The 20,371-nt window shown below is 37.7% G+C and overlaps 1 protein-coding gene across 6 annotated transcripts in view; it reads left to right on the plus strand.

The window, feature by feature from the left end:
- The window catches only part of CCSER1 (coiled-coil serine rich protein 1), a 1,371,014-nt gene that overhangs the window by 148,602 nt on the left and 1,202,041 nt on the right, over positions 1 to 20,371 (plus strand). For all 6 annotated transcript variants that reach the window (XM_077882877.1, XM_077882876.1, XM_077882880.1 and 3 more), the window contains one exon: positions 16,333 to 16,517. In XM_077882877.1, coding sequence (XP_077739003.1) covers positions 16,333 to 16,517 — 185 coding nt within the window. The remainder of the gene's footprint in view (positions 1 to 16,332; positions 16,518 to 20,371) is intronic.

The raw sequence follows: 20,371 nt of genomic DNA on the forward strand, positions 1-20,371 counted from the left end.
GAACTCCACACTGTTTCCAGAATGGCTGCACCAGCTTGCATTCTCACCAGCAGTGGAAGAGGGTCCCCTTTCTCCATATCCTCTCCAACATTTCTTGTTTCCTGTCTTGTTAATTTTTGCCATTCTCACTGGTGTAAGGTGATATCTTGTGGTTTTGATTTGTATTCCCTGATGGTTAGTGATGTGGAGCATTTTCTTATGTGCTTGTTGGCTATGGGTAAGTCTTTGGAGAAATGTCTGTTCATGTCTTCTGTCCATTTCTTGACTGGATTGTTTGTTTCTTGGGTGTTTAGTTTGATAAGTTCTTTTTTTTTAATTTTTTAATTTTTAAATTTTATTTATTCACGAGAGAGGCAGAGAGACAGGCAGAGGGAGAAGCAGGCTCCATGCAGGGAGCCCGATGTGGGACTTGATCCCGGGTCTCCAGGATCATGCCCTGGGCTGAAGGCAGCGCTAAACTGCTGAGCCACCTGGGCTGCCCTTGATAAGTTCTTTATCGATCTTGGATACTAGCCCTTTATCTGTCATGTCATTTGTAAATATCTTCTCCCATTCTATAGGTTGTCTTTTAGTATTGTTGACTATTTCCTTTGCTGGGCAGAAATTTCTGATCTTCACAAAGTCCCAATAGTTCATGTTAGCTTTTGTTTCCCTTGCCTTCATAGATGTGTCTTGTAAGAAGTTGCTGTGGCCTAGTTCCAAAGAGTTGTTGGCAGTGTTCTCCTCTAAGATTTTGATGGATTCTTGTCTCACATTCACATCTTTCAACCATTTTGAATTTATCTTTGTGGTGTAAGAGAATGGTCCAGTTTCATTTTTCTGCATGTGGCTAGTTTTCCCAGCACCATTTATTGAAGAGACTTTTTTCCAGTGGATAGTCTTTCCTGCTTTGTAGAAGATGAGTTGGCCATAGAGTTGAGGGTCCATTTCTGGATTATCTGTTCTTTTCCATTGACCTGTGTGTCTGTTTTAGTGCCAGTACCATTACTGTCTGGATGATCACAGCTTGAAGTCAGGCATTGTGATGACCCCAGCTTTGGTTTTCTTTTTCAACATTTCTCTGGCTATTCAGGGTCTTTTCTGGTTCCAAACAGATCTTAAGATTATTTGTTCCAGCTCTGTGAAGGAAGAAGTCCATGGTATTTTGATAGGGATTGCATTGAACCGTGTAAATTGCTCTGGGTAGCATAGACATTTTTTCAATATTTATTCTTCCAATCCATGAGCATGGAATGTTTTTCCATCTCTTTGTGTCTTCCTCAATTCTTTCAGAAGTGTTCTATATTTTTTAGAGTATAGATCCTTTACCTCTTTGGTTAGGTTTATTCCTGGATATCTTATGGTTTTTGGTGCAATTGTAAATGGGATTGATTCCTGAATCTCTCTTCAGTCTCATTGTTAGTGTATAGAAATGCCATTGATTTCTGGGCATTGATTTTGTATCCTGCCACATTGCCAAATTGCTATATGAGTTCTAGTAATCTTGGGATAGAGTCTTTTGGGTTTTCTGTATAGAGTATCATGTCATCTGCAAAGAGGGAGAGTTTGGCTTCTTCTTTGCCAATTTGAGTGCCTTTTATTTTTGTTGCCTGATTGCTGAGGCTAGGACTTCTAGTCCTATGTTGAATAACAGTGATGAGAGTGAACATCCCTGTTGTGTTCCTGATTTTAGAGGAAAGGCTCTCAATTTTTCCCTTTGAGAATGATATTCACTGTGGGCTTTTAATATATGGCCTTTAAGATGTTGAAGAATGTTCCCTCTATCCATACACTGAAGAGTTTTAATCAGGAATGGATACTGCATTTTGTTAAATGCTTTCTCTGCATCTATTGAGAGAATCATATGGTCCTTGTCTTTTCTTTTATTGATGTGATCTATCATGTTTATTGTTTTATGAGTGTTGAACTACCCTTGCATCCAGGGGACAAATCCCATTGGGTCATGGTGAATAATCTTCTTAATGTACTGTTGGACCCTGTATCTTGGTGAGAATTTTTGCATCCATGTACATCAGGAATATTGGTCTATAATTCTTCTTTTTGGTGGAGTCTTTGTCTGGTTTGGGGAACAAGGTAATGCTGGCCTCATAAATGAGTTTGGAAGTATTCCCTCAATTTTATTCTTTGAAACAGCTTTAGTATAATAGGTATTATTTCTTCTTTAAATGTTTGGTAGAATTCCCCTGGGAAGTCATCTGGCCCTGGACTTTTGTGTCTTGGGAGGTTTTTGAGGACTGCTTCAATTTCTTCACTGGTTATTAGCCTGTTCAGGTTTTCTATTCTTGTTTCAGTTTTGGTAATTGGTAGGTTTTGAGAAATGCATCCATTTCTACCAGATTGCCTAATTTGTTGGCATATAGTTGCTCAGAATACATTTTAAAAATCATTAGTATTTCCTTGATATTGGTTGTTATATCTATCTCCTTTCATTGATGATTTTATTAATTTGAGTCTTTTTTCTTTTTTAATAACTCTTGCTAGGGGTTTATCTATCTTACTAATTCTTTTGAAGAACTAGCTCCTGGTTTCAGTGATCTACAGATCTTCTGGTCTCTATTTCATTGAGTTCTGCTCAAATCTTTATTTTCTCTCTTCTCCTGCTTGGTTTAGGCTTTATTTGCTCTTCTTCCTCTAGTTCCTCTAGGTGCAAGGTTAGCTGGTGTATTTGAGATTTTTTCAATTTTTTGAGAGGCTTGTATTGAGATGTACTTCCTTCTTAGGACTGCTTTTGCTGTTTCCCAAAGATTTTGAATGGTTGTACTTTCATTTTCATTAGTTTTTATAAATCTTTTTAAATTCTTCTCTAATTTCCTGGTTTAGCCATTCATATTCATCTTTTAATAGGATACTCTTTAACCTCTAAGTGTTTGAATTTCTTCCAAATTTCTTCTTGTGATTGAGTTCTAGTTTCAAAGTGGTGTGGTCTGAAAATATGCAGGGGATAATCCCAATTTTTTGTTATCCTTTGAGACCTGATTTGTGACCCAGTATGTGGTCTATTCTGTAGAAAGTTCCATGTGCACTTGAGAAGAATGTGTATTCAGTTGCATTAGGATGGAATATTCTGTATATATCTCTGAAATCCATTTTGTCCAGTGTATCATTCAAGGCCCTTGTTTCTTTTGCCAAGAGGGCCATATTGAAGTCTCCTACTATTAATGTATTACTATCTATGTATCTCTTTACTTTGGTTATTAATTGATTGATATACTTGGCTGCTCCCACATGAGGGGCATAAATACTCATAATTGTTAGGTCTTCTTGTTGAACAGATCCTTTAAATATGGTATAGTGTCCCTCCTCATCTCATTGCAGTCTTTGGTTTAAAATCTTATTTATCTGATATGAGGATTGCTACCCCAACTTTCTTTTGAGGCTCATTTGCATGGTAAATGGTTCTCCACTCTCTCATTTTCAGTCTGGAGGTGTCCTTAAGTCTAAAATAAATCTTTTGTAGACAGCATATAGATGGGTCTTGTTTTTTTATTTATTCATAAGAGATACAGAGAGTGGCAGAGACATAGTCAGAGGGAGAAGTAGGCTCCCTGTGGAGAACATGATGTGGTACTTGATCTCAGGACCCCAGGATCAGGACCTGAGCCAAAGGCAGATGCTCTACCACTGAGCTATCCAGGCATCCTTGTAGGTTCTTCCTTTTTTTTTTTTTTTTAATCTATTCCGATACTCTGTGTCTTTTGACTGGATCATTTAGCCCATTCACATTCAGAGTAACAATTGAAAGATATGAGTTTAATGTCATAGTATTACCTATACAGTCCCTGTTTCTGTGGGTTATTTCTTTGGGCTCCTTCCTTTGCTTATAGGGTTCCTCTTAATATTCCTTGCAGAGCTGGTTTGGTGGTCACATAATCTTTCAGTATCTGTCTATCCTGGAAACTCTTTATCTCCTATTCTAAATGACAGCCTTGCTGGATAAAGTATTCTTGGCTGCATGTTTTTCTTGTTTAGTACTCTAAATATATTATGCCAGCCCATTCTGGCCTGCCAGGTCTCTGTGGATAGGTCGGCTGTGAATCTGTTATTTCTCCTCATATGTTATTGTCTCAAGCTGCTTTTAGGATTTTCTCTTTATCTCTGAATTGCAAACCTCACTATTATATGTTAGGGTGTTGATCAGTCTTTGTTGATTTTTTTGGGGGCACCATCTATCTTTTGGATATGTATGCCTGTTTCCTTCACCAGATTAGGGAAGTTCTCAGCTATTATTTGTTCAAATATACTGTGTTCCTCTCTCTCTCTGGGATTCCATCCTCTGGAATCCCAATAAGATGAATATTATTTCTTTTCAAACTGTCATTTATTTCCTGAATCCTCTCCTCATGGGTTCTTAATTGTTTTTCTCTTTTTTTCCTCAGTTTCATTCCTTTCCATCAACATGTCTTCTATGTCACTCACTCACTCTTCTACCTCATTAACCCTAGCAGTTAGAGCATCCGGTTTAGCCTGCATCTCAGTTAAAGTATTTTTAATTTCAGCCTGATTAGATCTCAATTCTACAGTAAGAGAATCTCTAGAGACCTTTATGCTTTTTTCACCAGAGCCACCAGTAATTTTATAATTGTACCTCTGAGTTGTATCTCTGATGTGCTACTTAAATCCCTATCAGTTATGTCTGTGGCAGGGAGTATTTCTTCCAGTTCTTTCTTTTGTGGTGAATTCTTCCTTTTAGTCATTTTGTCCAGTGCAGAATGGCTTTTTGAGTGAACAAAGTCAAAACTATAAACTACAACCAAAGTAAAATACATCCTAGAAAATTCCAAAGAGATAGGGACCAGAAAATAAAAGAAAAAGAAAACAAAACAAAAAGACCATGAAAGTGAAAAACAAAACCAAAAAAATAGTAAAAATTAAAAAAACAAAAAGGTGGGGAGAAGACGTGGGCAAAATTAAAATAGTCTCACAGAATGGACCTCAAAGGTGATCCCCTTGGTTCTGAGTGTATTTTGTTCTATATGTTATGAGATACTAAATTCCAAATTTATATAAACCAGCAAAACTTATAGAGAGACACAACAGCAACCACAAAGACAGAAACAAGATAAAAGAGTGGGGCAGAGTGGGAAGGAGAAGAGAATATAGTTTCACATAATGGACCAATACTTTGCTCCATTGGTTCTGAGTGTATTTCGATCTGTATGTTGGAAAGTACTAACTTCCACATTTATAAAACAAAACAAGTCAAAAAACCCCACTATCACTTACATATCTACAAAAATTAAATTGAATTCATTGAAAGGAATCCAAAAATGAAGAATATATCTAAGACATGTAATTATAAAAATATGACTGTCAAAAAGGAAAACACTTAAAAATGAGGAGTTGATAAAATATTATAGTTAAGGCAGGAAAAGAGAAAAAATATTGGAAAATTTTAACCTGAAAGATAAATGAATCATTAGGAAAAAACCTTGAGTTCTATGTACTATTTTCCCTCAGTCCTGGATCTTTCCAGTGCTGCTTGGTCAGTAAACTTGCTGTTCCCCTGTTCTTCCAGATGATCTTCTGGGGGAGGGGCTTGTTTCGCTGATTCTCAGGTGTCTGTGCCTGGGCAGAGATGCCCTGCCCCTTGCCAGGTGGCAGGGCTCCATGTAAAGCTGTTTGTACTTTGAGGCCTTTGTTCCATAGAGGCTGGGCCTCTTTCAAGTGAAAGGAGAAAAAGGAAAAATGACAGGGGTCAGATCTGCTGCCCTGGAGCGAAGAGCTCCCTGTGTCTATGGCACTGCAGTCTCAGTGCACACTGGCTTAGATTCTCCTGCAGGTGGATGTGAGGGCACGGATTTGTACAGATTGAAGTGCACCTGGCAGTAGGAGAGGTTTCACCGGTTTGATCCCTCCCCGTTCTGCCTGTCCGTGAAGGAAGGGAGGATTGCCTGCTTCTGTCCTCTTATGGGCTCTTGGGTACAGAGAACTCAGCTGCTAGCCTGCGTATCCCACCCGCCTCTCCCAGGTGCCCCAGGAGGGGTGCTGCTTTCCGCCATCCAACCACAGTTGAAAAAGAAAGAAAGCTGTGAGCTTTCTCCCTGGCACCCCTATTCTGCTTCTCCAGGAATATTGAGACTTCACTGCCCCTCCTGTGATCCTGCTCAGTTTCCCCCCTAAGCGCTTTTCAGTCAGGGAAGACAATTGCAGGCACAGATTTCTAAAGTTCTGGATTGCACAGCTGTGCTGCTTTCCTGCAGTGGCTTTCCAAGGCTCCATCCCCCAAAATTTATCTTCCAATATATCCCCTCCCTTCCTCTTCTCTGCCTTCCTACCTTGTCAGAAGCAATCACTTTTCTCTCTGTAGCATTCTCAGCTATTCTCTCTTTACATCTCAGGTTGAATTCATAGATGTTCAGGATGGTTTGAAAGTTATCCAACTAAATTTGGGGGACCAGGTGAAATGAAGATCCCTACTCTTCTGTCATCTTGCCTCTCAAATCTATTTTTAAAAATTTTAATTCCAGTGTACTTAACATACAATGTTATATTAGTTTCAGGTATACAATATAATGATTCATCAATTCCTTACCTTACTTAGTGTTCATCAAGGTAAGTGTCATTTAATCTTAACCAAAATTTTATATACAGTTATTAATATTTGAGGATTAAGTTAAATAACTTTATGAAATCATACTCAGCAAATAGTGGCTCTCAAGTTGGAATTTAGGCAGTTTTTAAAAGAAATAGCACCAATAAAAGGATAGAAATGTACTTACCCTGATTATATCTAGTTCTTATTTAGAAAAAAATCATTTGCCTCAATATCAAATTGAATACGTTATATATTTATATCTATGAGAATATCTTGCTGTTAATCTGTTGACTAAAATCCTATTTGTGAGCCATTTAACACATTAAAGTCATTTTGATGAATTTCATAAGGTGTTGCCTGTTATTAGGACAATAGCTCTTTATTCATGTTATCTACAACTTGTGAAATAGAGAGGGATAGGCAAATAAGCTGATAATGTCAACAAGGAAAAGACAGTAGTATCCTTCCTTCATTATGTGGAGAGGTTCTTATACCATTCATAAGGATTTTATAATTTGGAAATTCAGTATTTTATTTTATTTTATTTTATTTTTTTTTTTAATTTTTATTTATTTATGATAGTCACAGAGAGAGAGAGAGAGAGAGGCAGAGACACAGGCAGAGGGAGAAGCAGGCTCCATGCACCGGGAGCCCGACGTGGGATTCGATCCCGGGTCTCCAGGATCGCGCCCTGGGCCAAAGGCAGGCGCTAAACCGCTGCGCCACCCAGGGATCCCGGAAATTCAGTATTTTAAAACAAGTTAAGTAAATGTATTTTATGTGAGAGTTGCTATGTACACTAAATTCCATAACACTGAATTTATTATGGAGGTTGTGTAAGCTAGTATTTAATACATGTCTCAATGCCTGAGGTGGATAGTCATATCAAAAATAATAATATGAGAGAGGTGGGGCAAGAAGACAGAGCAATAGGGATCTTCAACTTACCTGGTCCCACCAACTTAACCTAGATAACTTTAAAATCATCCTGAACACCTACGAATCCGACCTGAGATTTAAAGAGAGAACAGCTGAAACACTACAGAGAGAAGGATTTTTGCATCTAGGAAGGTAGGTAGGCAGAAAAAAATAAAATAAAAAAAGAATCCAGTGGGGAGGGGCCCTGCGAGGAGCCAGGCTAAGGCCAGGTGGTGAGAGCCTCCGGACAGGAAAGCCCAGCCCCAGAGAAGCAGGAACCTTAAAAATCTGCACTGGATTCTTCCCGGACGGAAAGGCGCTCAGCGGGGAACTCGAACTTGAGCAGGATCGCAGGAGGGGCGGTGGGGCCTCCTGGCTCCCGGGGTCACTAACAGGGGAGGTGCGCCCGGGGGAGAGCGCCCCACACCCCGCGGCCGAGCTCCGGAAAGGGCTGGAGCGCCCGGCGGGGTCAGGCGGGGGCTCCTGGCGGAGGGGGCTGTGCCCTGCTGCCTTTAGGAGCCTCGGGCCAGGAGCACAATTCCAGGAGTGCAGGCCCTGGACCCCAGGACGCCGGGGGACACAGCTGGGATCCTGAGCTCCTCTAGGACAGGCGGAGGCGAGGATTCTCCTGCCGCCGGGTGCCCCCAAGGTGTGCAGTTTAGCCCCCCTCTCCCGCCCCAGGAGCATCTAGGCCAGTGCGGACTGGGAGCTGCGGGTGGTTATTGGGGGAACTGACTCCAGGGCTAGAGTCCTGGCCGCCACCAGTGTTGTTCCTCCTTGTGTCACTCTGTGTCTGTGAGGGGCGGGGCGCCAGGGAACAGGAGCCTCATGGGGTCAACAGTTCCCACTGAGCCATCCACCTGGCAGGGGGCAGGGCAGCTCCCCCAGGTGCACACACCTGAGAATCAGCACAGCAGGCCCCTTCCCCAGAAGACCAACTGGAAGAACAGGCAAAGAGCAAGTTCTTGACCCAGCAGCACTGGAAAGCTCCAGGTGAAGTCAAGGGATTTACAGTATATAGAACCAGAGGGTACTCCTCCCCCCCTTTTTTCCTTTTTCCGGTACAACTTATTTTAAATTAGACTAAAAATTTCCAAAATTTTTTCTCTTTCTCCACCTTAACTACAATATTTTACCACTGCTTCATTTTAAAATTTCCTCCTTATTGGCTTTCATATTTCATATTTTATATTTCTACAATTACACGTCTTATATTTTCCACTTCTAGATTCCCTCCAACATACTCAATTTAATTTTTGGGAGATACATGAGATATGGGTTGTTTTGTTTTGTTTTGTTTTGTTTTGTGTTTCTTGTTTTCTCTGCCTCATTTTGTTCTACAATAGTGGAAGTTAATACCTTCTAAAATGACCAGCATGCACCCAGAACCAAGTGGTATTCCATACTGGTTCATTCCATGAGATTATATTCTCTCTTCATTCTCATTCTGCCCCTCTCTTTTATCTCATTTATGTTTTGGTGGTCAATGGTGGGGCTCTTTACAAGTATTTCTGGTTTATATAAATTTGGGACTGAGCATCTTCTAACATACAAAACTTAATAGACTCAGAAGCATGAGGATCGCCCTCTAGGACCCCTCAGGTAGACTACATTCTCCCTCCACTACAACTTTTTCGCCACCACCATCTCCCAGTTCCACCCCTTTATTTTCTTCTTTTTTCTTTACTTTTTTTCTTTTTTTACTCTTTTTTTCATTTTCCTTTTCTTCTTCTTTGGGATTCCTGGCTTTTTATTTTTTACTACTTTGTTTTAAAATTTGTTTTTCATTTGTTTTATTTTGTTCTGATCTTTGTTTTAATTTTCTGGTCTCTGACCTCATCAGAATCATCTAGGGTGAAATTTACTTAGGTCATGGTTGATATTCTTGACTCAGCCCACTCATACAGCCACTCTGCACTGAGCAAAATTATTAGAAGGAAGAACTCACCACAAAAGAATCAGAAATAGTACTCTCTGCCACAGTTACAGAATATGGATTATAATTCAATGTTAGAAAGCCAATTCATAAGAACAATTATAAAGCTACTGGTGGCTCTGGAAAAAGCATAAAGGATTCAAAGGACTTCATGACTGCAGAATTTATATCTAATCAGGCCGAAATTCATAATCAACTAAATGAGATGCAATCCAAACTGGATGTCCTAACGATGAGGGTTAATGAGGTGGAAGAGAGTGAGCGGCATAGAAGACAAGTTGATGGCAAGGAAGGAAACTGAGGAAGAAAGGAAAACAAAAGACCACGAGGAAAGGCTTCAGGAAATAAATGATAGCCTGAGAAGGAAAAATCTATGTATAATTGGCGTTCCAGAGAGTGCCGAGAGGGATAGAGGGTCAGAAAGCATATTTGAACAAATCATAGCTGAGAACTTCCCTAATTTGGGGAGGGAAACAGGCATTCAGATCCAGGAGATAGAGAGGTCCCCCCTCAAAATCAATAAAAAACGTTCAATACCTCAATGTTTAATAGTGAAACCTGCAAATTCCAAAGACAAAGAGAAAATCCTTAAAGCAGTGAGAGACAAGAGATTCTTAACTTACATGGGGAAATATTAGATTCACAGGAGACCTCTCCACAGAGACTGGCAGGCCAGAAAGGGCAGGCATGATATATTCAGGGTACTAAATGAGAAGAATATACAGCTAAGAATACTTTATCCAGCAACACTGTCATTCAGAACAGAAGGAGAGAGAAACACCTTCCAGGATAGGCAGAAACTGAAAGAATATGCGACCACCAAACCAGTTCTGCAAGAAATATTGTGGGGGACCCTGTAAAAGAAAGAGGGAGCCCAAAGAAACAATCCACAAAAGCAGGGACTGGATACGTATTACAATGACAGTAAATTCATATCTTTCCATAGTTACTCTGAATGTGAATGGGCTAAATGATCTCATCAAATGATGCAGGGTTTCAGACTGGATAAAAAGCAAGACCCATCCATATGCTGTCTCCCAGACTCTTTTGAGACCTAAGGACACCTCTCGCCTGAAAATGAAAGGTTTGTAGACCATTTACCATTCAAATGGTCTTCAAAAGAAAGCTGAGGTAGCAATCCTCATATCAGATAAAGTAAAATTTATCCCGTTATCCCAAAGACTGTAGTAAGAGATGAAGAGGGACACTATAGCATACTTAAAGGGTCTATCCAACAAGAAGACCTAACAATCATGAATATTTATGCCCCTAATGTGGGAGCTGCCAAGTATATCAATCCATTAATAACCAAAGTAAAGACATACTTAAATAATAATACACTAATACTGGGAGACTTCAACACTGCACTTTCTGTAAACGACAGGTTTTCTAAGCTGAGCATCACCAAAGAAACAAGGACCATAAATGATACTCTGGACCAGATGGATTTCACAGATGCATACAGAACTTTCCATCCAAATGCAACTGAATACACATTCTTCTAAGTGCACATGGAACTTTCTCCAGAATAGAGCTTACTGGGTCACAAATCAGGTCTCAACTGATACCAAAATATTGGGGTTGTCCCCTACATATTTTCAGACCACAATGTTTTGAAACTAGACCTCAATCACAAGAAGAAATTTGGAAGAAACTCAAACATGTGGAGGCTAATGACCATCCTACTAAAAGATGAATGGGTCAACCAGGAAATTAGAGAAGAATTTAGAAGATTCATGGAAACTAATGAAAATGAAGATATAACCGTTCAAAATCTTTGGGATAGAGCAAAAGCGGTCCTAGGAGAGAAATGCATTGCAATACAAGCCTCCCTCAAAAAATTGGAAAAACTCAAATACACAAGCTAACCTCACATCTAAAGGAATTGGAGAAAGAACAGCAAATAAAACCTACACCAAGCAGAAAAAGAAAGATAATAAAGATTCGAGCAGAACTCAATGAAATAGAGACCAGAAGAACTGTAGAACAGATCAACAAAACCAGGAGCTGGTTCTTTGAAAGAATTAATAAGATAGATAAACACCCAGTCAGCCTTATTAAAAAGAAAACAGAAAAGACTCAAATTACTAAAATCGTGAATGAAAGAGGAGGGATCACAACCAATACCATGGGAATAAAACGATTTAAAAATGTATTATGAGCAGCTATCTGCCAACAAATTAGGCAATCTAGAAGAAATGGATGCATTTCTGGAAAACCACAAATTACCAAAATTGGAACAGGAAGAAATAGAAAAGCTGAACAGGCCAACAACCAGGGAGGAAATTGAAGCAGTCATCAAAAACCTCCCAAGACACAAAAGTCCAGGGCCAGATGGCTTCCCAGGGGAATTCTATCAAACATTTAAGGAAGAAATAATAGGTATTATTTCAGTTCTGAAGGGTAGAAAGGGACAAAATACTTCCAAACTCGTTTTATGAGGCCAGAATTACCTTGATTCCAAAACCAGACAAAGACCTCACCAAAGGAGAATTATAGACCAATATCCCTGATGAACACAGATGCAAAAATTCTCAACATGATATTAGCCAATAGGATCTAAGAGTACATTAAGAAGATTATTCACCATGACTAAGTGGTATTTATCCCCGGGATGCAAGGGTGGTTCAACACTGGTAAAACAATCAATGTGATCACATCAACAAGAGAAAAAACAAGAATGATATGATCCTTTCAATAGATGCAGAGAAACCATTTGACAAAATACAGTATCCATTCCTGTTTAAAACTCTTCAGAGTGTAGGGATAGAGGGAACATTCCTCAGCAACCTAGAAGTCATCTATAAAAAGTCTACAGCAAATATCATTCACAGTGGGGAAAACTGAGAGCCTTTTCCCCTAGGATCAGGAAAACGACAGGGATGTCCACTCTCACCACTGTTATTCAACATAGTACTAGAAGCCCTAGCCTCAGCAATCAGGCAACAAAAAGAAAGAAAAGAAGAAGAAGCCAAACTCTTCCTCTTTGCAGATGACATGATACTCTATACAGAAAACCCAAAGGACTCTATTCCAAGATAGAGAACTCATATAGCAATTCAGCAATGTCACAGGATACAAAATCAATGCCCAGAAATTAGTAGCATTTCTATACACTAACAGTGAGACTGAAGAAAGAGAGATTAAGGAATCAATCCCATTTACAATTGCACCCAAAACCATAAGATACCCAGGAATAAACCTAACCGAAGAGGTAAAGGATCTATACTCTAAAAAATATAGAACACTTCTGAAAGAAATTGAGGGAGACACAAAGAGATTGAAAAATATTCCATGCTCATTGATTGGAAGAATTAATATCATGAAAATGTCAATGCTACCCAAGGCAGTTTATACATTAATGCAATAACTATCAAAATACCATGGACTTTCTTCAGAGAGTTGGAACAAATCATCTTAAGATTTGTGTGGAATCAGAAAAGACCCCGAATACTCAGGGGAATATTGAAAAAGAAAACCAGAGCTGGGGACATCACAATGCTGAATTTCAAGTTGTACTACAAAGCTGTGTCAAGATACATCTATGAAGGCAAGGGAAACAAAAGCAAAAATGAACTATTGATACTTAATCAGGATAAAAAGCTTCTGCACAGCAAAAGAAACAGTCAACAAAACTAAAGACAACCAACAGAATGGGAGAAGATACTTGCAAATGACATATCAGATAAATGCTAGTATCCAAGATCTATAAAAAACTTATTAAACTCAACACCCATGAAATAAACAATCCACTCATGAAATGGGCAAAAGTCATGAACAGAAATTTCGCCGAAGAAGACGTACACATGGCCAACAAGCACATGAGAAAATGGTCTGCATCACTTGCCATCAGGGAAATACAAATCAAAATCCCAATGAGATACCACTTCACACCTGTGAGAATGGTGAAAATTAACAGACAGGAAACAAATTCTGGAGAAGATGTGGAGAAAGGGGAACCCTCTTGCACTGTTGGTGGGAATGTGAATTGGTACAGCCACTCTGGAAAGCTGTGTAAACATTCCTCAAAGAGTTAAAAATAGAGCTACCCTACTACCCAGCAATTACACTACTGGGGATTTACCCCAAAGATACAGATCCAGGAAAAGCTGAGACACCTGCACCCCAATGTTTAAAGCAACAATGTCCACAATAGCCAGACTGTGGAAGGAGCCTCGGTGTCCATTGAAAGATGAATAGATAAAGAAGGTGTGGTATGTATATGTATGTATGTATGTGTGTGTACATATATATGTATATATATGTATGTAAGTATATATAATATATGTGTATATATACTTACATACGTACATATATACTGTGGAATATTAGCCATTAGAAAGGACAAATACCCATTATTTGCTTCAACGTGGTTGGAGCTGGAGGGTATTATGCTGAGTGAAGTAAGTCAATCGGAGAAGGACAATCATTATATTTTATTATATGGACAATCATTATTATATGGTTTCACTCATACGGGGAATATAAAAAATAGTGAAAGAGATTATAGGGGAAAGGAGAGAAAATGCGTGGGTCAAATCAGAGAGTGTGACAAAACTTGAGAGACTCCTAACTCTGAGAAACAAACAAGGGGTAGTGGAAGGGGTGGTGGGCTGGGGGATGGGGTGACTGGGTGACAAGCACTGATGGAGGCACTTGACAGGATGGGCATTGAGTGGTATAATGTATGTTGGCAAATGGAACTCCAATAAAAAATATACATAATAAAAAACAAAAAAGTAGATAAATAAAAATAAAAACAATAGAAAAAATAATAATATGAAGTGAGCTCTTTATCTATTCATTATTGATGGACACTTAGATTGTTCCATACCTTAGCTATTATGGATAATGCTATTGTAAACATTGGGGTACAGATATCTCTTTGAGATGATGTTTTCTTTTCCTTTGGATGTATTTCCAGAAATGGAGTTCCTAGATCATATGGTAACTTTATTTTTGATTTCTTGAAGAAACTGCATACTTTTTCCCATAGTGTCTGTACCAGTTTACATTCCCACTATCAGTGTATAAAGGTTTCTTTTCTTCACAGTCTTGACAACACTTGTTATCTTTTGACTTTTTACTAATAGCCATCCCAACTGGTGTGATGTGATATCTCTTGTGGTTTTGATTTACATTTCCCTGATGATTAGTGATGTTGAGCACCTTTTCATGTACTGGTTGGCTATTTTTTATCTTTTGGGGGAAAAATGTCTATTTAGGCTTTTTGTGAATTTTATATCGGTTCATTATTATTTTCTATTGAGTTGTATGAGTTCCTTATATATTTTGGATATTAAACCCTTATAAGTTATGTTATTTTAAAATATTTTCTCCTATCCCATAGTTTGCCTTTTCATTGGTGATTGTTTACTTTTTTTTACAGAAGCTTTTCACTTAGAAATAGTCACATTTGTTTATTTTTGCTTATATTGGTTTTGCTTTTGTTACGAAATCCAAAAAGTCAATGCCAATACTAATGTCAAGGAGCTTATTACCCCTATTCTTTTTTGTATGATTTTTCACTTTCAGTCCTTTGAGATGGTTTTTTGTACGCTATAAGATGGGCCTATCCTTTCTGCATTGTATATGCTTGGACTCTTTGTCAAAAATTAATTGCTCACATATGATGGTTTTATTTCTGGGCCCTTTATTCTGTACCATTGATCCATGTGTCTGTGTTTATGCCAATGCCATACTATTTGATTACTATAGCTTTGTACTATAGTTTGAAATCAGGAAATGTGACACTTCCAGTTTTGTTCTTTGTCAAGATTGCTTTGGCTAGTTGGGGTCTTTTGTGGTTCTTTTGTGGAATTGTTTTTTGTATTTCTGTGAAAAACACCATATAATTTTGATAGGGATCATATTGTTAGTATGGACATTTTAACAATATTAATTCTTCCAATCTATCAACGCATTTATTTATGCCTTCTTCAACTCCCTTAATTAGTGTCTTATGGTTTTCAGTGTAGTAATCTTTCACTTCCTTGGTTAAATTTATTTCTAAGTATTTTATCCTTTTTGATGATATTATAAGTGGGATTGTTTTCTTCATTTCACTTTTTGATAGTTCATTGTAGTTTGGCCTCGGGTCTCATAAAGACCTTTTAAGCATGATGACCAGGGTATTAATCAAGGTAACATATTAGCAAAGAGTTGAAAGTGATTAGGGAGCAAGATATACGAATATTTAAGAGAAGTATAACTACAAAGACTGTGGGGTAAAGGCCCTGGGACTGCAGTGTGCCTGCACGTATATTAGCAATGGCAAGAGATCCTTTGTAGAATCAGCCGAATGAAGAAGAATTCAGCACAAGGTGAAGTTAGGTGGACAGGTGAACATAGGGAGACCCTTAATGAGGGAACAGAGTAAGGTCATATCATAAGGAAACTGATGAGCTATTGGGAAAATATCAACTTTATGGCTAGAAGAATGATCATGACCAATGCCACTTATGTCTTCCTGTATCATTCTGGTTACCATGTGGAAAGTAGCTGTGGGTTTTTGTTTATTTTGTTTTTGTTTGATTTTTTTTTTTTTTTTGAGAGAAGCAGGTGAGAATAGGCAAAAGCAGGAAACTGTTAAGTATTAGAGTAACTCAAGTTAGGGTTGATGCAATTTGCAGTTTGTTCCAAGGTATTAGTAAGGAAGGTAGTAGGAAGTGATCAGATTCTGTATACAATTTGAAGGTAATAAGGACAGAATTTGCTTATGTAATTTATGTGAGGTATGGAGAAGCTAAGGATGACTATCAAGGTTTTGAGCTTCAAAGTGATTACAGGATTAAGTTACCTAAATTTAACACTATTAATTAGAATTTATTTTCTATGGTAGAGAATTTTTGAATGACATTAAGAGTTTCTCATTTTCAATGGAAAATTTATAAAAAACTACATTTAAGCATTTGTATTAATTTTTATTTATCTATTTTAATAGTTCTTGCCAGTAGCTTCAGTCCATATCGTGAAGGAAGATTTATAGAAAGGCGACTGCGATCCTCATCTGAAGGAACTGCAGGGAGTAGCAGAATGGTTTTGAAACCAAAAGATGGAAATGTAGAAGAAGTAAATAGTCTAAGAAAGCAAAGAGCAGGTTCATCATCTTCAAAAATGAACAGCATGGTAAGTATACATAAATACTTGCATTAATAAAATAATTATGTATGTGAACTGAGATATTGATGCCTCTTGCAATATGAAAACAGATTGACAAAAAAAACAGACTAAAGAATAGATATTTCATATTTGAAGGGAAAATCGGTCTCCTTAGTTGATGTCTCAAGTTAGGCTTGTTTTCACTTGATACTCTTTTTTTTTTTTTAAGATTTTATTTATTTATTCATGAGAGTCACAGAGAGAGAGGCATAGACACAGGCAGGGGGAGAAGCAGGCTCCATGCAGGGAGCCCGATGTGGGACTCGATCCCAGGTCTCCAGGATCACACACCCTGGACTGAAGGTGGTGCTAAATCGCTGAGCCACTGGGGCTGCCCTCGCTTGAGACTCTTATGTGTCATGACAGATACTATCACACCATGACGGTTGCCCTTAATTCCTATTATCCTTGCTTCCATAGAAAGTTTAATATTTTCTCTTTAGAAAAAGACCTTGAAATGCACAAGCTAAGAAAAAAAGCTGATCATGAGGATATCCTTCCTAACCATTATTTTACACCATCTTTCTCTACCCTCTAGCAACTCTAAAAAATGTCCATTTATAAACCACACTTAGGTTAGTACCATCCATTCATCCCTTGGTGGAACCTACTCTGCCTGTCCTTTTATAGTTGCCTATCTACACAGGATGAGGAGCCTTTGGGGTCAAGAAAAAATACCCATCCAAAGCTTGACACATTCTAGGTAAACAAGATTCTGGATTCCTGGTCCAAACTGCAGGAGCCTTCAGATAAGGGTGAAGGTAGTGTGTGTATAGAGGAGTCAGGTCTGAGCTTGCACTTGGGGGCTTTGGTGTCTTAGAGGTATGTGCATGATGCTCTTTCACAGTGAGAGATAAAGCCAGGTTGGGAAGAGGTGAGGAGTGGACTGCAGCCCAGGAGGTCCAGAAAGCCTCAGGTCTCACAAATATTGGGGTGGGCTTGACTTTTGGAGTTCTCTTTGCTCACTTTCTCACAGATGTTTACTTTTTCAGCAATATTTTTGCCTCTTGGTACTTAACAGTGTTTCCTAAAAATGATCTATCTACCTGTCTACCTACCTACCTACCTTCCTATTCATGGATATGTGTGAAAAATGCTCAAAACTAAATTACTTGTATATTTTATCTCTATATATTTTAGATGATTTGATTTCAAATGAAAATAGGTCATCCAATTTTGACAATTGTATCGTGAAGAAGTATTAAATTACTGAGGCAGCACTGAGTGATAGCAGAACCATTGTGCTTGAAGTACTAGCAGTTAGGTCAGGTTTTGACAAATCTTAATCTTGGGCAAATCTGTAACTACAAAACAATAAATGATAGTGGGCTTTTTGTTTCCAGTATACTAAAGACTGATTGTGTTTATATTTGTATATAGAGAAAAGTCCTGTTGCGTTTTGTTTGTTTGTTTTTTTTGTTTTTGTTTTTGTTTTTTTTTTTTTGAGAGAGAAAGAGAGAGTACTTGTGCATGGGTGAGGTTAGGGGGGAGCTGGAGGGAGGGGCAGAGGGAGAGAGAATCTTCTGCAGGCCCCATGCCCTTTGTGGAGGGCTCAATCTCATGACCCTGAGATCATGACTTGAGCCGAAATCAAGAGTCAGATGATCAACAAACTGAGCCACCCAGGTGCACCATACTTGCTATTTTTAAGTGCAAGAATATGTTAAAAAAGATTTCCAGTTGGTGCAGCATTGAAAGTTATGGCTAATGACTTGTATGAAACATTTGTCTTCATAAAATTTTCATTTTTTCCTTCAAAGAGATGTATTTATATTAATAATTGTACACTAGGCATTAGATTTCCCCAAAGTTAGGCCTTTAACATATTCTTAATCATGTTTTTTATAATATATTTAAATAATTCTCACTGTAACATTACAAATTACTCTTCTTCCCAGATCCAGTTTCAAGATTTAAAATAAAAATGTCAGAACAGAAAAAAGCAACTTTGTTCTTTTATTTGAGGCTTTTTGTACAATTTTCAGTGTTCCTGTAACTGTGGTGCTATAGATCTTCCACTAGATGGCAGGGATACATCATTGCCATGGTTGAGGAAGGGCTATCATTGTAAGAACAGAAAGTTGGTTAAAATATTATATGTGTTCATTGGATTTACAGGTCACACTTTTGAAATAAATACTGACACTTGCATTTCCATATGAAACCTACCAAACATTATTTTATGACTTCACTGTTTTCTTTTGGATTTAACAATGAATATCCTTTTAATTCACAGTGTAATCATGAATTCAAAATGCGTAAAATACATTCTTTAATTCATAGCAAAATAAGGAACAAATGTTAGGACTCTTCAGTAATTTTAGTTACATGTGAAAAAATGACAAATACTTAAGAAATTATAGCTTTATGTGTGAACAGTGACACACATTTTCTATATTCTTCTAAAATAATTCAAGCAAATGTATTTAAAATATTCATTCAAAATTCAGTTATTCTTTCCTTTTAGTGCAATAATAATAGTAATATGTATTTTTAATACTTATTTGGACCAAGAGACTGTTCTTAATGCTTCATATGTATTATCATATCCAGTCCTAAACTATTATACTATGAACAAAGTGATGCTGTTATTAATCCCATTTGTAAAAGAGGACAAGAAAGCATTGAGAGGATAAGCAACTTGCCTCAAAATACCGATAGTAGGTGGCAGAGATAGGATTTATTTTATTTTATTTTTAAAAAAGATTATATTTATTTATTCATGAGAGACACAGAGAGAGAAGGCAGAGACACAGGCAGAGGGAGAAGCAGGCTCCATGCAGGGAGCCCGATGTGGGACTTGATCCCTGGTCTCCAAGATCATGCCCTGGGCCAAAGGCAGGTGCTAAACTGCTGAGTCATCCAGGGATCCCCCAGAGAAAGGATTTAGATTTGGATTCTACCTTTGTTGTTGTTGTTTTTTCTGTCTAACTTTAAACCCTAGATGATTTGTGGGAAATGTAATAGATTTAAAATTATTCTTATTTTCTTTGCATTATTTCTGTGTAATGAAGTTAACACAGTTAATGCAGCCAATACGTGCTGCAGGTGGAGGCTGCAACCTTCTGTAAGGGATACTTTTAAAAAAGAAACAAAATTAAAAAAAAAAAATTTAGTGCTGGACTGAAAATGTGGTAGTATTTATTGATATGCTAATGAATGGTATCCACATCTTAACTGAAAGATATCTCATCTAGAAAGGAACTTTGGCACACAAAAAAAGATATTCAAATTTAGAAGGAACCAGAGTATTTTGTCTAGTTCTTGGGGATATAAGTTTACCTATAGAATATGGCTTTATTTATTAAGATGCTAAGGATTTCTGAGTGACCAAAGGTATATTCTAATAAGTTAGATTCCAGTGTTTTCTGTATATTTGAATGGGGATATTTCAATTTGAAGGAAGAGGGGAGGATATATTAATAACTCTTGGCTTCAGTGGCTCAGAAGAAATTGGAGTTGGCTTAAATTATTACAGGAAACCAAAATATATCTGGAAATAATTTGTTAAGCATTCACATTTATTATATATATTCAAGCTGCTTTAAAGATTTTCCTTCATTTTCCTCTATTGAGTTATTTTCTTGATAAAATAACACAGTCCAAATATTTTAAAAAGATTTTCTTGAAATAGGCTTTCTTTTTAGAAACTTTCCCTTCAGAATGTGGTATCTAAATGAATAAATTTAGGATTTGTCATGATTTCTCCAGCTGTTTTACACGATGACATTTAACTCCATATATATTTGTAAGATCACCCTGCTCTAAAAAAATTTATTAATGTGAGGATATATTCATATGTAATGGACATTCGTATGTAA

This window comes from Canis aureus, chromosome 33 (assembly GCF_053574225.1).
Source record: "Canis aureus isolate CA01 chromosome 33, VMU_Caureus_v.1.0, whole genome shotgun sequence".
NCBI classification, from domain to species: Eukaryota; Metazoa; Chordata; class Mammalia; order Carnivora; family Canidae; genus Canis; species Canis aureus.